The 15,815-nt window shown below is 38.6% G+C and overlaps 1 protein-coding gene across 2 annotated transcripts; it reads right to left on the bottom strand.

The window, feature by feature from the left end:
• Window positions 1–482: 482 nt before the first annotated feature.
• On the bottom strand, window positions 483–15,297 carry LOC144638010 (neuronal acetylcholine receptor subunit alpha-5-like). 2 transcript variants are annotated; one of them, XM_078497109.1, is made up of 6 exons: window positions 15,171–15,297; window positions 10,997–11,142; window positions 10,151–10,195; window positions 9,474–9,583; window positions 6,392–6,630; window positions 483–3,051 (listed from the first exon to the last, which is right to left on the bottom strand). In XM_078497109.1, exons 1-6 carry the CDS (start codon window positions 15,217–15,219, stop codon window positions 2,351–2,353), a joined length of 1,290 nt encoding a protein of 429 aa, XP_078353235.1. In that variant the 5' UTR covers window positions 15,220–15,297; the 3' UTR covers window positions 483–2,350. The 2 variants fall into 2 exon arrangements, with proteins under 2 accessions (XP_078353235.1, XP_078353236.1); XM_078497110.1 differs by lacking the exon at window positions 15,171–15,297 and adding an exon at window positions 14,104–14,203.
• Between the last annotated feature and the right edge of the window lie 518 nt (window positions 15,298–15,815).

Below are 15,815 nucleotides of genomic sequence, written 5' to 3'. Positions count from 1 at the left end.
ACATAGCACTACCAAACGTTTACAATAGCATTAAGAAATCATAGACTCGTTAAGAATGCTCTAGAGACTTTTGTTGCACTCGGAAAGTTCATTTAGTTTTTATCACACATTCGTTACATATTTCAACTGGACGCCGTTGGACATTTGCATTTTTATCTTGCTAAAGAAGGCCGAAACGTCCAAAAACAATATTTTAGCCAGTGTCAACTTATTAATTCGAATTTTTAACATGCCTGGCTACAACCCGAACATTTTTAAAAAAAATTGATGATGATAGAAGTGTCATTTTGTGTATATCACAAACACAAACGTTTCGGGCATAGCCCTTCTTCAGTGTGAAACCGTTGATTGTATGACCAGTTGGGCAGAAGTGTAAAGACATCGCCAACATTTCGTTGCTTTATTTCGAGTCGTGTTTTACTATTCTTATATACTAATATACAGCGTGATATATTGTTTGTAAATGAAGAAAACGAGTACGTCAGGGCAATTCTATTTAATCTTTCAATAACTACACATTAATTACACTACATACAATACTATACTTTACTTACAGTACTTTTAAAGATACTAAGTACCCTACAAACAATACCACATAAAATTACATACAATACCTACAATAACACTACGTACACTACATTACAAATATTTACAAAAGAGTATTTGCTGTACTGAAATTAAGATAACTTACATAAGATCGCTTACATTATGGCCAACTAAGGTAATATACATATTGTAATGTCATCGCAAGCGTGGATACCCCGGATAATAAATCAAAAGGCCCTTTGGACTGCCTCGTGTGACAGTATTCTTTCTCTGTCTCTGTCTCTTGCTACAAATGCAACAGTCTGCAGATTATTCCAAAAGAAAACCGATACCCTACAATTCGCTATAGCTTTGAAACTGCCTACGTCTCTTTATCTCTGACCAAGTCAAGCGGTGAGTCAAGCAAGCATGCAAAGAAGGTTGGAAAGAATGCGCTTAAATCTCCACAACATCCTTGTCACACGAGGCTAAAAACCAATCGACAACGCGTGTTTCTGATCTCACTTTCGACAAAATTTGGATTTTTCCCGCGATTGTAAGGAATAGACGGTTCTCCCCACTGAGGCTCGCCAGCAATAAGAATGAATATTTAGTGAATCATATTAGGCAATGCAAGCGTCTCTCAACAAGTAGTATTCTGTCCGTGTCCTTTGCCTACTGTCATGAAGCAAGGGTGCATAACTTTTTCAGATCATAATTTTCTTCTTAATTTCGTGTTACTTGAGTTATAAGTTAAAAGACGTGGCAAAGAATTTTTTCACGGAGCTGGTTGTACAGGGCATCCATACCATAACAAGGTTTTATAATAGTTCATAGAATTCACAGTACTCTCAAAAAGTGAAAGAAATAAATTCCTCTATCAAGCACGTGCACTGGGGCGGATCCAGACCTTCTGGTAAGTGGTGGGCCTGATCACCCAGACCTTGGAATAACGGGGGCCCGCTCTTCAAAATATTTTTTCCGGCGCTTCGGGTCTTTGTTTGGCCTTAAAATAATGTGGGAGCCCGGGCGCATCCACTAGATGTGCCAATTATATTATAATCCTATGCACTATTGTATCCCTGTGATCCAAAACATTCAACTGTCACAGCCCACTTTCGGCTGCTTGCGAAAATGTTTAGACTTACTTACTGCCCTATACACTCATTGGCTCTTTAAGAGAGCAACAAATTTCCTCCACTCATATCCATCAATTGCTTTCTTCCAATGTCTCCTGGGTGTAGCTTAGGGTCTTCAGTTTGGTTTCCACCGTCCTCCTCTAAGTTTTGTCACTGTCTTATACCTTCGCGTGGCCAACGGACTGTCCAGCGTTTATTTCCTTTTCTGATAATCTGGCTCTTATCAGTTAATTTCTTGAGACACCTGAGAGACAACTTGGGTGCGTTTCCTTTTCTTCATATTCTTTAACATATCAGCTTGCATGATAATTTCCTGGTGATACAGGCAGTATGCACCAGTTTATTTCAACATGGCGTATTGACAGTCTCTTTGCCAGAATCCGCGTCCCCTTATCAAAGTTTGCAGAATGGTTGTCTTAATTTCAAAATAGAACACACTGTCCTGGTTACCGAAGTCACAAATTAAATTTCGGCCTGCCCCCCTCCCCCCAAACAAGTATAGCGTACTTGGCTCTTATGCCACTTTTAGCACGACCTCATGTAAATGCTAAAAAATAATCCTGTCCGTAAGCTCTTTTTGACGGGTTCGTACCCAATTTTTCTGACATCTAAACGAGGTCGTGACAAACGCAGAAAAAGATCACCCAAGAGATTGCTGGGTCTATCAGTTTTGATGAAATTAAAACTTATTGCAAGTAGATTGCACAATAAAAAACGACTGCACATAGAACAAAGAACAGAAAAAACACATGATCCAGCCTGATGGACACTTTTTGCCATGTTATTTCCTCCTCTTTCTCGTCCAAGTCCCTGGGCATGTTTGCTGTGGGCGATGTGGACAGTTCTATTGCATTCACGGATGTGGCGGGAGATTTGACTGATGGCTGTTCCTCTGAGCTAGACATGTGAATTCGTTGAACACTTTTTCTTTTCTTTCTGTTGCACAAGTTGAAAACGTTTTGCACCCACTCCGGGGGAGTGCCCTCCATGAAAAAGACCTTCAGGACAAAAATGTTGGCAAACAGGACCAAGGCTATGATGACCAAAGTGGCTTGTAAACTTAGTCCAAGGATTGGAACGTCATTGGAAGTTTCAGGGAGAAAAGACGGAATGAGCAGCAGGAACACAGACATGGCAAGAAGCATGGTTGTGACAAAGCCAATTCGCTCTCCACTCTCCACCGGAATTAAAAAGCTTGTCAGAGTGATGAACATAAGCATTATGCTCGGAATGGCCAGATAAAACAAGTAATATAAAGGTTTCCGTGACATTTTCAGCGTGTAAACCACTTCACTGAAGTCAAATGGACAACAGTCGCCGTGATTTGTTAATTTGATCGCTCGGGAAACTCCGGTTATGTTCCAGTCACCGCTTGTAACAAATCGTTCTGCAAATAAACAAAATGTACCGTTTAGATAAACATTACCAAATGAACTGAATTGGCAGAAGAGCTTAGGGTAATGAAAAGAACGAATAAAAAACACAGAAATATCACATATAGAATGTAATATATAGATAAAGGCAAGCCTAAAAGCGGAGCTCCCCATTTATTTAATTTTTACTGGAGTTACCATGTTTCCATTCTTATAAATATGCGGCCAAAGCGTTAATGCAGACGCTTGCCCATAGTTTCAAGACATCATTTTCATCCACATATGTGTGATACCATTTTTTGAGTCTAATGCTTGCGTGCGCTTTGCGCATGCGCATTAGACTCTTTGTTATATGAAAAAAGCTGTTAGCAATCCCAAGGGAATGGTTCGGGATCGATAATCGTTCGCTGTAATGTAGAAAACAATGATCAGCTGCAAGAACGGACTCCGTACGGACACGCACGATTAGTTTCAATTAAAAACAGCCAATCAGCGACACGTGTTCCCACGCATAATTAAAAGTTCTTTCTCAAGTCACGATTATTCAACACTTGAACAGGACGTAATAATTTTCCAGTTAAGACATTTGTAAGCTTTTTGTGAAAATAAATCTTCGTTTTCAGTTCAGTTAAGCACTTGTGTTTTCGTCTTGCTTAAAAAGCAAGACGTCTTTGAGAAAAAAATATTTCGACGGCGACTCGCGTTTATTTACACAATGCGACCAAATATTTATTTTGTTTTAAAAAATAGAAAACTTTACCTCGTATTTTGTATTTAAGTCATTCGAATTTTGACCAATTTTTTCTTTACAGTGCAAACAAAAACCTTCAAAAATAAAAGATGTACATGGATAAATGTAAATCAAGTTACGCGACTAAATCAAAATGCGTTTGTTTGGCCGCTTTGCAGTATTACACTGTCCCGGCCTTTGCCATACACTGAAATCGAATTTCATGCTTTTACGACTCTCAGAGATCTTAAGTTCTTCTTACAGCTAGAAAAATCATAAAATGGTTACATTGATATGGAAGTGATGATTCGCGAAATTTGTACATCATGATAAACAGTCTTCGCTCCTGTGTATGGTAGCTCGATAATAATTGCCTAGTTTCCAGCGTTCAAAAGGTCATCATTATATTGACGTGAGCATTTACACCCGTTTTTAGGAAAATCTGTCACTAAGTGCTTACAGTACAATGGAGTAACAGTCACTATTTCAAGTGCTTTTATTGCAAAATCTGTTTCAAGAGTCATCATCAAAATGGTGAAAAATCTGAAAGAAAACGATGTGAAGTTCTTCAACCCTTGTTGTAATGAACATGCTTTTTGTAAATCGTCACGCAATCTTGTCCAAATGTTTAATCGTTTCTGCTTTTACGGACAATACGGAAGAAGTAACATCAACTCCTGTTCATACTTTAAATTTTGTGAAGCATATAACATTTATGACTGTTTCGTTTTCATCCATAATCATCCACGATGCCCCTAGCTTGCTATAAGCATTTTAAATTAAACTCCCGAACACAAACCTCTAACCAATTTTAACCGGCTTACGAAAACCGCGCAATCTGTATCACTATGCCATACGGCATTAGACTCATGTCACCCTTGGTGACCTATTTTATCGATTTGCTACCACTCGCTTTACCACTGCAGTTTATATAATAAAAATTTAAAATCGCTCATGGTTAGAATGAATGTCTTACGTGCAACAAAAATAATAATCTTGAGACAGAACAACTTATGGTGCTAAAAATTAGTTCAAATTTAATTCTCTGCTTTCTCAGAATATAAAATAGTTTCGCGATCCTCTTATCGTTTCGTTTCTACAAAAGAGACGCAATATATCTTTTTTATTCTCGTCTCTATCCTTTCTTGCCTGTAGTTGTTTCTAACATCGGTCCACTCAAATGGGTGGGATAAAGGTGGTAATCTTTTATCCCTTGCCGTGTGCAGAGTTTAAACGAAATCATCTCCAAATAATCTCTTTTCAGTGTAGTTATTTAGTGTTAAAGTGAGCTTCACTAAGGCAAAACATTGTTTTAACTACTTTAAAAAGTCAGTATGTATTCACAGCTCGCGCTCGAGCTAAATGCAGTAAACATGATTTTCAGAACAAGTTTAGTTTAAATAGATTATTTTTTCTCGACCTTTCCCTTTGTAGTCGTTCGTCACTTTGAAAAACGTCTCTTCACTGTATTAAATTCTTCTGCTGAAGAAAAAAACTCTCATGCATCTGATAGAACATCCCGGCAAGAGTCCATAGCAAAGTAGCACAAAGTAAATACGTGCGCTGATTGGTTAAAAATCGTGTTTCTATTAATTGATGGAGACACTGACAGTTGTTGTAGTCACAGCAATCTTAAGTCACGTCGCTGGAAAAGGCAATTCAAAAATTACAACTTAAATTATGTCAAATATTAATGTCACAGCTGCCGGGTTAAGACCAAACAAACATTGCACACTTACAAACAAGCGAGGTAGAGGTTATTAAAGACCGCAACCCATTCAAAAAATCGTCTGCGAAAAAATAATCGAAGCGACTGACCTTTCGAAGTAGTAAATGAATTGGCGCGACTTCACTCCCTTCAGAGGTGTTAACTTACTTGTTGAAATACCGATCGTGAAGCATTTCGATTTTGACATGAATCAAACCACTGAATCATGTGACAACCTACATCCGGGAGAAGGATTTCCCCCTTTTAAACGACACACACGCGGCCGATCAGTCGACACTTGAGTGCAGATTTTCAGTCAAGGAAGTTTACCTACGTATGGACGGGACGTCCTACGCACGGACGGGGCGACCCCCCAAAATTTCTCGGTTCGATGAATTACCATTATTTTGACCTATGGATGCTCCGCTCGCAGTCGGAGCTCCGCTATAAACGACTGGCTCGGTGAGATACGGGAAGCAGAATTCATGCCGGTCTCTACCGACCGACAGACAGGGCTGACCGACCGACCGACCGACCGATCGACCGACCGACCGACCGACCGACCGACCGACCGACCGACCGACCGACCGACCGACCGACCGACCGACCGACCAACCGACTGACCGACTGACTGACTGGTTGGCTTTCTGGCTGACTGGCCAACCTATCGACTGAACCGGCAGTACTGACTGTACTGGCTACCTGACTGTCTGCCTGCTGGTTAGCTTACTGACTGCCGGACGGACGGACTGACTGAGTGACTGACTGACTGACTGACTGACTGACTGACTGACTGACACACACGACGACTGACTGACTGACTGATTGTCTGCCTATCTAGCTGTCTTGCTGGCCTCCTGGCTGACTGACTGACTGACTGCGCGCGAAAAAGGCGTAAGGTTTGCGATATACTTACTGGTAAAAACACTACTTTTGTCTTTAAACAATTTGATATCCATCCTGTTAACTCCATTTGTATAAGACCCAAAGCCCAATTCACAGGTCTGGTTGTCAAAAGGCCAGTTACCAATCTCTAATTGGCAGTTGGCTTTAAATGTAGCTGGTCCACTCCACACACTCATCCCGTTATTGCCCACAGACACCTCGGTGACAAACTTTGTTCGTCCTCCAGCTAAAGTAACGCTGTCATCACCACTAAAAACAAGAAAAGGGTTAACAACAAAACGTCAACAAAGCCAGTCCCGTGATTTGTTTATTTACTTTCAGTTCTTGCCAATGGGCAGAACCATGTAATTCCGCTCGCTCTACTTCTATTGTTCTGCCTCCCTAGGGACTTCAAGGGGTAATTTCATACAGTTTTTTCAACCTTATTTCTTAATCTCGGTACCAGACCCCCAACAACATTTATATAATTTGTGTTAATCCTTTAATAAATAATGGTCACCTTTCAAAAAATATATGTTTTCTAGCATAAAAAGATGTATTTTTTATAATTTATTAAGAGGCATTCCAAACTAATTTCACCTTTTCCACAATTGAGAAATTCCGTCCAAATTTACATTATTAACGTTGTGTAAAGTTGTTTGTTTTCAATTCACGAGTTGTTGTCTACTTCTGTCGGAAAAATTTACGTTAAAAGTGAATTCATAAACTGAAGTCCGCAGAGTCCTTTTGCTTACGTCAAAAGATATAAGGCTTGAATTTTAAAGTAAAATTAAGTGATTGTTATGCTGAAAGCAGATTTTTTCATGGTTGAGGTTTGACAAGTACATTTAATAATGATCTGCCTTATTTACTATTTTGTTTGAGTCCGATCATCGTGAAATTGTTGAGTCCGTTTTTTGGACAGGAAATTTTAACTCAGATGGCTAATAATATTAAATACCGTCAGACCATCCTTACAAGTTTGAATCTCCGATTTTCGGACTCAACATTTTTGTTTGACAAATTCAAGATCATGTTGCAAGAGTCATTTATTTTATTTTATTTTGTTACTGAAATCAGTATTACCAGTATTCACAGAGAATACCCCAGAATACTAATACTATATTGAAGAAAAGTGGATATCACAATGTTCAGTAATATAGCTAATATATAAGGAAGATTATTCTGTTAGTACTGTGCATAGTGATTGGTTCATATGGTGTAAAAATCTTGTGCCACTTTCTCATCTAATCAGAAGTAAAAAAAATCCAATCATCGTTCGCTCGCACACGTTTTCCCGTGCTTCGTGTCGGCTACATGTACAGTAAAAAAACTGCAAGCATTTAAGAACCTATTAGGCTAAAATTTCCAATCAGTCCCCTTTAATAAGAACCTATTGAAAGTTGAAACTGAAATTGAGTGCAAAAAGTTGAAATTAAGTGCAGAAAGTTGAAGTTAAATTGATTGACAGGAAAGTCGGATAGCGCGCCAAAACAAAATGGCGGCCGATGTCGGAGTTTTTGAGAGTGCAAAAATCGAGCAAAAACATAACGATTTATGAAAAGTTTGACCGATTTAACGAAAGTTATAAGTATATAAACCAAAGTACTAGGAATTGGACGTTTGTACAGCACAAGAGAGGCTTTAAGAAACTACTGAAAGCTACCAATCGAGGATTTTTGACGGCTCGTAAAGAAGAAAGATTACAAGCGTGAATTGAAGTTGGAAATTTCAGCCCATACCAATACAACTGAATAAGGATAAAAGCACCAGATAATGCATGACAGAGGGCTTTAAATTCCCTAGCGGTATCTGGATTTTACAAAGCCTGGCAACTCCGTTATGTTTAACAACGAATCGGAAAGGTAAGCTACTTAATACGGTTTGTTTGTCATCCACTTCAAGTGAAATTTTTGTATGTGTATTATTAACAAGTAATCACATAATTTTTCTCGTACAATTTGGGATAAATCAGCACTCGTAAATTTTTCGAAGACTACAAATTGCACAAGCCCGTAGGGCGAGTGCAATTTGGTTAGCCTTTGAAAAATTTACTCGCGCTGATTTATCCCAAATTGCACTCGAAATCATGTGATTACCTATACAAATACTCATATGGTAAGCAAATTTTATAAGAATTAGGCCTAATATGACTGAAAGTTCTATTAGCAACAATGCATTTTTTTGCAGAAAATTTAAACCCTTTGAGAGCCTAAGTAGTCTATTCTGTGTTAACTACCACTTATGTAAGAACCCGTTTAGGCTAACCTGGAAAAATTAAGGTTGTTGCACGCGGGTTTTTACTGTATTTGCCTCGATCTTTGATTTATTAAATGGATTGTCTGAGTCCTTTGTGATTGGCCAGAGTGGTTACTTTGGTTTTACGACATTCAATTTAAAATCGCGCAAGTAAGATCAAAAAAGAGGCTTATTAACTGCGCTGCGCAGTTCTTGCTCTGCACGGGGTTTATTTTTTTCGTTTTCGGTGCCTGTCCCCTCCCTGGTCGGTCCGGGGCTGTCGTTTTTTTTTCTGGGGGCGGCGGCGGGCTGCGGGGGGCTCTCCGTCTGGGGCGCCGCGGCCCCGGTGTCCTGCGCGCTCTCTCGGCGTCCCTCGTCCCGTCCTCTGTCTCCTGGGGCCGTGGTGTCTCTGCTCCACCCCTGACGGGCGTGCCGCCGTCTTCTCGGGCTGGTTTCTCTCGGTTTCAGACTGATGCGTTTTGTTTCGTGGTCGGTTTCCACATGCTGGTTTTTTCGGTGGAACTGTCTGTGTCAGCAGTGTTTTCCATCTTGTTTGTGTCGCACAGTGTTGACGCAGTGGGGATAAGGGGAGGGGGGGGTGCTTTTGTTCACCCCACATGGCTCCCCTAAGTGCTCACGAGCGCGCAGTTGTGCTCAAGAGCTCTTGTTACAAAAAAAATGCCCTCAGAGTAAGACGCAGTCGCTAATTGGGAAGACAGCGTTGGGGGGATCATAACAGTAGGTAAAAAAATCACCGCAAATTCTGATGTTTGAGTAAATATTTAATCAGATTAGTTTGCCATAAAAACTGTACAATTTCTTAGAAAATGTCTTCCTAACACAAAAAAAATATTGTTTCATCTGCAATCACTCACTTGTTAAAAAGAGAAATATCTGGTACCCAGATCTCATCCGGGACAAACTGTACAAGATCCACACCTCCAAAATCGTTCGGTTCCCAAACAAGGAATTCATTTATCCATCTCTGTGAAAAACAAGCAAATTTTGATTTTATTGATTGTTATATGCCACCATGAAAATGATGGGTATAAAAATTGAACAATAATTTGATAATGTGACTTTTTTCAGGGTAGCACAGGTAGTTGAAAGGTTTTGCATTTTTCTTCACTACTTTGTACTTCTTGGTTTATTGGCGTGACCAATAATTAAAAAACTCATTAATAATATTAATTCATAAAGAAAATACAAAAGAAATTAATGTTTAACGAGAGTCTTTATATCTGATAAAGACACGGCTAAACTTTTACGTCCAATTTTCTAGCCCAAAATAACCCCAAATCTAAATATTAGTGCAAGAACTAATTGATCTTCATCAGAAGATTTTTAAGCCGTTCAATAAATTCGCAGTTCGTGTTTTATCAAGTGTAAAACACTCGGCTGCGCCTCGTGTTTTAAACTTGATAAAACACTGCTGCTCATTTTTTAAACATTACATAATAACGTTTCATCTAACCTGCAAAAAAGTCTCAATTTGTGGTATTTGTAGATTCGAAAAGTAACAGTCAAGCAGCCAAGATAATAAATAACATACCTGTATTACCCAGGTGTCCAAAGTAACTGTTTGCTCTTTAGTGTCCTTTGATATAAGGATGAAAAAAAAAACAGAGTGAAATCATGAGAAAACTTCGTATGAATAGAGAGGAAAATATTACGTCAATGTCAATAACTACGTCACAAACAATCTAGTGAGCCAATCAAAAATTGAAGTTTATACATGTAGTCGGTGCAAAAGCGCGGGAAAAAGTGGGAAAACGTCAACCTCGTTCAGCTCGTTCACAGGGTTTTCCCGATAGTGCTTAGTTTTCAAGATGGCGGCTGGTCAAGTTCAACTACGCGGCCGTGTACTTAAGCTGGATCACCGGAAAAACTTTAAAAAGCCTAGTTTTCCAGTCAGTGTCTACTAAAAGCTAACGGCCCAAACACAAATCGCTATCCGTCAACTATTCCTAGTTTTGTACCTGTTTATTGAATTGGTTTTGGATTCAATTGAGCACAGTTTATTTCTTACATTTATTTGCGCGCTTGGTCGCGTAGTTGAATTCGTCATTTGAGCGAGCATTTCTAACCAAGCGCGCGCGTTCCAAGCATGTGACTCCACACTCCTCGCTTCTGATTGGTTCTTTCTGAGCATGCGCATGCAAGTTATCCTGGACTCTTTCTTTGCGCGCCTGGGGTCAAACCCTATAAAGAGCGCGCGGAAGAGAGAGTTTAAGGACTGGACTAAGGAACTTACCATTCGTTACAATAGTACGAATCGTAAGGCTTCTTTGACAACTCGTAATCTTTTACAAATGGTACGATTAGTGAGGGTGGTATCCGTTTGTCCGTTGGACATAAGTGCGTTTCTTATGTTATTGACTCACTTGACTGTGCTTACCACTTTTACAAGTCTGCTGATTTTCATACCAAACTCCACTTCCACTGTTTTATTTCCTATTACTGGTCGGACGTTCTTGTCGTAGTTAGCCAGAAGATAATCCCGGATTTTATGTTCAGATGAGAGGTTAGATCCCCCTAAAACACCTTAAGAAAGAATCTGGTGTTAACTGAGAACTGATAAAAACTCAGGAGATTCCAGGCTGAACCCAATTCACACTTTTTTGGAAACGATACACGTAAGGTGTCTGAACACAGTTTCCGCGCGCTCCTTGGATTCGAGTCCGTGAGCGCACGCTCAAGGCTTTGAGACAAAGAGACAAGCATAATTTAAATACTGCGCGTGCGCAGTCGATCAGAAAACAGCGACCGCGCGTTTAATTTTCTTTCCAGAAAGGCACCATTTGTAACGAACCCGTAATTAGAATTTTTAGAAATTTTGCAAGGCTGTACTTTGGAAAGTAAGAAAACTATTTATAACAAAAAATCTGAAATTTAACAAAGGAATTTCAAAACATTCTAGGACATTATGATAAAACATAAAGCTGCGAAAAATAAAAACCCTTTGCTTTGTGATTGACTGGCCTGCGAATTGACCCTAATATGAAGCAGCTTATCATCGTCATCAAAGAGAGGTGGCCAGACCACCGAAAAAGTTGTCCGCTAACAGTAAAGCCCTTCTTTGACTACAGGGATGAACTCTTTCTGTTGGATTGTTAAGCTAAGAGTTCAAAGGAAATGAAATTGTCATTCATGCTGCGCTTAGGAAGGACATGTTAAAGCGATTCCACATAGGATATATTGACATGGTTCAAGTATCCAGCAACGAAAGTCATGTTTTGGCCCAGCATGAACAGTCAGATAGAATACATCGTCTCAAATTGCCCAGCCTTCACATACCAGAGCTCCAACCCCAAGGTGCCAATGATAGCACACGAGCTACCAGAACGTTAAAACCGATTTGTTCATAGTTGACAATGAAGAGTATTTGATTGTAGTTGTCTACTACAACAGATATTTTGAGCTGGAAAGAATACCTTGTTCAACTATCTCAGCACATGTCAGCAGTAACAAACAAGCTGAAAGCCATTTTTTTAGTATCTGACAACGGCTCGCAATTCACCACAAAGGAATTTGCTTATTTTGCCAATGAAGGGACTTCAGTCACATCACAAGCAGTCCCACTTACCCTCAATCAAAAGGTTTCGTTGAAAAGTCTGTTCACATTGATAACCAGCTCCTAAAGAAATCACAGTTGGATAAACGAGATCCATACCTCGGCCTTCTGGAAATCAGAAACACCCCATTGGATAACTTGGCTGCGCCAACCCAGCTTTTGATGAGCAGACTCAAGTAATCATTATTACAAGTAATCATTTCAAACCAAACGTGGTAAGTCCAAAATTAGCCAGAGCGAGAATGGAGCAAAATTAGGCCACCCAGAGGCACTATTATAATCAGGGAGCTAGAGAGCTGAAACCTCTTGCGAGTGGTTAAGAAGTTCACATTCAAAGAAAGTCGAGGAACTGGAAGTCCGTCACAGTTCTGGGCCATCACAGCATCCCGAGGTCCTACACCGTGTGCAGCAAAGATGGAAGTGAGTGTCGCAGAACAGGCGCCACTTATTGAAATCAAGAGCACCCCAGTACACAAATAAAGAAACCAGTGCAGATGATGATCCCGAGGCCTCAATATCCTTTTCTGAGTGCCACGATTGTCGATGGGGCAGACTCAGAACCAGCACACAGCCAGAGGCCAACAGCTAACCCTCCCGCACTGGTTATTGGCAATGAGCCGTGTCTCACCCGATCCGGTCGAGACATGAAGCCATGCGTGATACTTGACTTATGAACAAATTGCGAATAACATTTTTTTGGCAACTTTTGCGTTAACTGTGACTCAGTTATTTTTTTTTTTATAACGTGTGCCACATTGCTTACGGATTAATTAGTTGCTAGGTTCCTTTCAGTATTATTCGGTTCATTTTGTGAGAAGAGAGATGTAATATATGCGCATCACTTGGCGCGATTGGTAATTATGAGAACCTCGTTTTTGAAAGTTGTAGTTTAGAGCTATCAAGCCAAAAGTTAAAATTCAAGCCAAATATAAAGAGAGGAAAATATTCATTAATAATTCATAAAATTCAAAGTTTTGCTTTGCAAAACTTTTGAAATTATAAGAAAGTTGAGTTGTTATTATCACAATACTTACTTTACAAAGCGAATCTTCGGCTCTTAAATGATTAACCGAGGACACCTATTTCAAACAGGTGAAAAATCAATATCATTTGTGATAATTCTTAGATTCGACTTCGAAAGTTCAAAACACACCGAGTTCTCTCAGGTGTTGTTTAACTTTAAGCATTTTTTTAATCAAAGACCCAATTTAAGTCAGAAGCTCATTATACAGATTTACCGAAATGGCAATTAGATTTGCAATCATCTTTAAACCGTTATTTCATTTTATAACGTAGAACTTTTGTAAAAGGATAAGCCGATACAACGTATGTTTGTGATTTTTTAAGGTTACTATTTTTCGGCTGGCCAAACCAGTCTTCTTCGTGTTAAAAAAAGAAACTTTGGATTACATGTTAAGTCAGAATTTGTGCGCAAAATAAACAAGCAAGACTAAAATAAACATGATGACTGACAGTATAAACCCACGATTTGAATTTAAAATACTTTAAAAATCTAAAATAGGTTAAACTAAAATAAACGGAACTACACTAAAATGGCTTGTCTTGAAAATTTGGACCAAAGGGCTCCAATGTTCTGCTTTCAGGGACTAAAATGTCTTCCCTGACTGAACGTATCGCGTTTTGTCTAGAAGAAAAATTTCGATAGTGATTATTAAGTTGTATGTCATTGGTAGTGAGGTTAGGATAGGTGAAAAATGTTCGGTGAATGTGGTAGGGTTAAGAATATCTAATCGTGCGGCGGTATTCTTTTAGACAGGTTTTAAAATAAGCGTTGTTTTTAGTTTCTCTGCCTCGCCCTTGGCCAACGACAAAACGATTCGGCGTATCTTGCTTTCTATAACGTTCCTAGCAAAGCCTCCAACTTTCCAGAAACAATGAAATCAAGTAAAAAACCTTCGATGTATACTTACTAATCATAAATAGTCCCTGAAAGCATAGGAATACGAGAACGAAGGCCATGGCAACGAATGTTATGAACCGAATCAGTTTTGCACGGCTTCACGCGTTGTGTTGTGCAAATTGACTTCAATCTAATTGAAAACCTGCCAGATGTATGCTTTTAAAATTAAAATAAAAACTACAGTTCATAATAATTGTTTTCTGAATAGATTTTAAAAGATGCAGGTGTTATATTGATGTTAAACTTCCCACGGTTATTTACTCCCGAAATCAAACCTTGATTCCAGTGTAACTTTTATGTCTATTGCGACCCTTTTTATAGTTTTTGGGCAGACCAAAAATGCCTTATCAGCGGTGTGCTCCATCGAAGGGCTAACGCTTGAAACGTCAGCTTTTCTAAATTCTCTAACTAAAGGCGTTTATTATAAATTATTTAATCGACTACAATTTCTTTAGAACAAAAAAGCTTTGTCTTTAAAAGGCTTGATGTTTGGATTAGTAAAAGAAGAGAGATAGTGAATGTACGAAAAACACCCGAAACTCGCACCCCGTTTTTCAATTGGACTACTTTGTCATGAAAAAGCATTTCTAAATCGATGACGAGGACGAAAATATGGCTGCATGCTACCGCAGAAAGTCAAAAAACGTGAAATAGAAGAATAATACAAACTTATAAATTATTCATTCGAGATATGCCCGACTCTAAAGCGTGTGTCTTCGCATAAGTATCCTTACGGTAAAGAAGAAACAATTTAAAAGAAGTGATATTTGTACGAGGTTAAAATAAATCTATATAAATATTATAAAGAACCTAACGTTTTCGGTTTATTGTCTTCATCAATAAGGTCTTTTATCAGTATTATATTTATCGTTTTCTTTTAGCCTGGTACATACTGTATATAACTTTTACTTTTTTAAGCGGATAAGGTCCATGTAAGGAGTGTTTTAAACAAACGAAATGTAACCGTTACAATATTAGAAAAGTAAAGTTTTTGAGTCTTGTCAGTGAGAGTAGGTGACCAACATTCAATAAATACGAGCACGGTAATAAGAAATTAATTTAATTTGAAACACTTACCGTTCATCAACAATCCCTGTAAACTCAGTATAGCGAGAAGCTGGACCATTTTGACAACAAATGTTTCGAAAGTTTTATGTTTAAAGAACCTGGCTCAGTGTGTTAACGTTACTGAAAATTGTGCTTGAATTATTAACAAAGTTTTCTCTGGGACTAAATAATTTCACTTATAAATAGGTTGTTGTACAAATTGACTTTTGTTTCTCGCTGATTCGTCAAAGATACTGAATTGTATTTTGCAATGTTATAATGCAACACAAGTGAATAAGAAAGAAACAGGGAAGAAAGTAAACAACATCTCCATTGTAATTAAGTTTTTCTTTGTCTTTGAGACTATTTTTTTAACATAATCATTGTCTTGAATCTTGAAACCAGCAAATGTTTCACTTTTCAGATTAATCATTGTTATTAAACTGTCTGAGTTGCCTTAGAGGCACATGTAGACTTCACCGTTTAATATTGTTGTGCATCACCCTACGTACGTTAAGTACAATAATATCATAGGTGACAAATTACTCTTTAATTTTGGCGCGAAATTTAAACGCTAATTTATTATTTCACATTTGAAATTATAAAATTGCCATGGCAACGTAGTTAGCGGCAAGATGGCGTCCGTAATAAAAGATGTTTTAAAGCTTAAACTTT

This window comes from Oculina patagonica, chromosome 14 (genome assembly GCF_052425735.1).
Source record: "Oculina patagonica isolate OP01 chromosome 14, crgOcupat, whole genome shotgun sequence".
In the NCBI taxonomy this organism is placed as follows: domain Eukaryota; kingdom Metazoa; phylum Cnidaria; class Anthozoa; order Scleractinia; family Oculinidae; genus Oculina; species Oculina patagonica.
The sequence above is the reverse complement of the archived record's forward strand: the minus strand, read 5'-3'. Positions and strand labels throughout refer to the sequence as shown.

Excerpts from the sequence above, each read along its gene's own strand:
- LOC144638010 (XM_078497109.1), bottom strand. The coding sequence starts at position 15,219 with ATGGTCCAGCTTCTCGCTATACTGAGTTTACAGGGATTGTTGATGAAC. Across the intron at positions 11,143-15,170 it reads ACAGGGATTGTTGATGAACG|GTGTTTTAGGGGGATCTAAC; the intron begins GTAAGTGTTTCA and ends TTCTTTCTTAAG. Across the intron at positions 6,631-9,473 it reads GATATTTCTCTTTTTAACAA|TGGTGATGACAGCGTTACTT; the intron begins GTGAGTGATTGC and ends TCTTGTTTTTAG.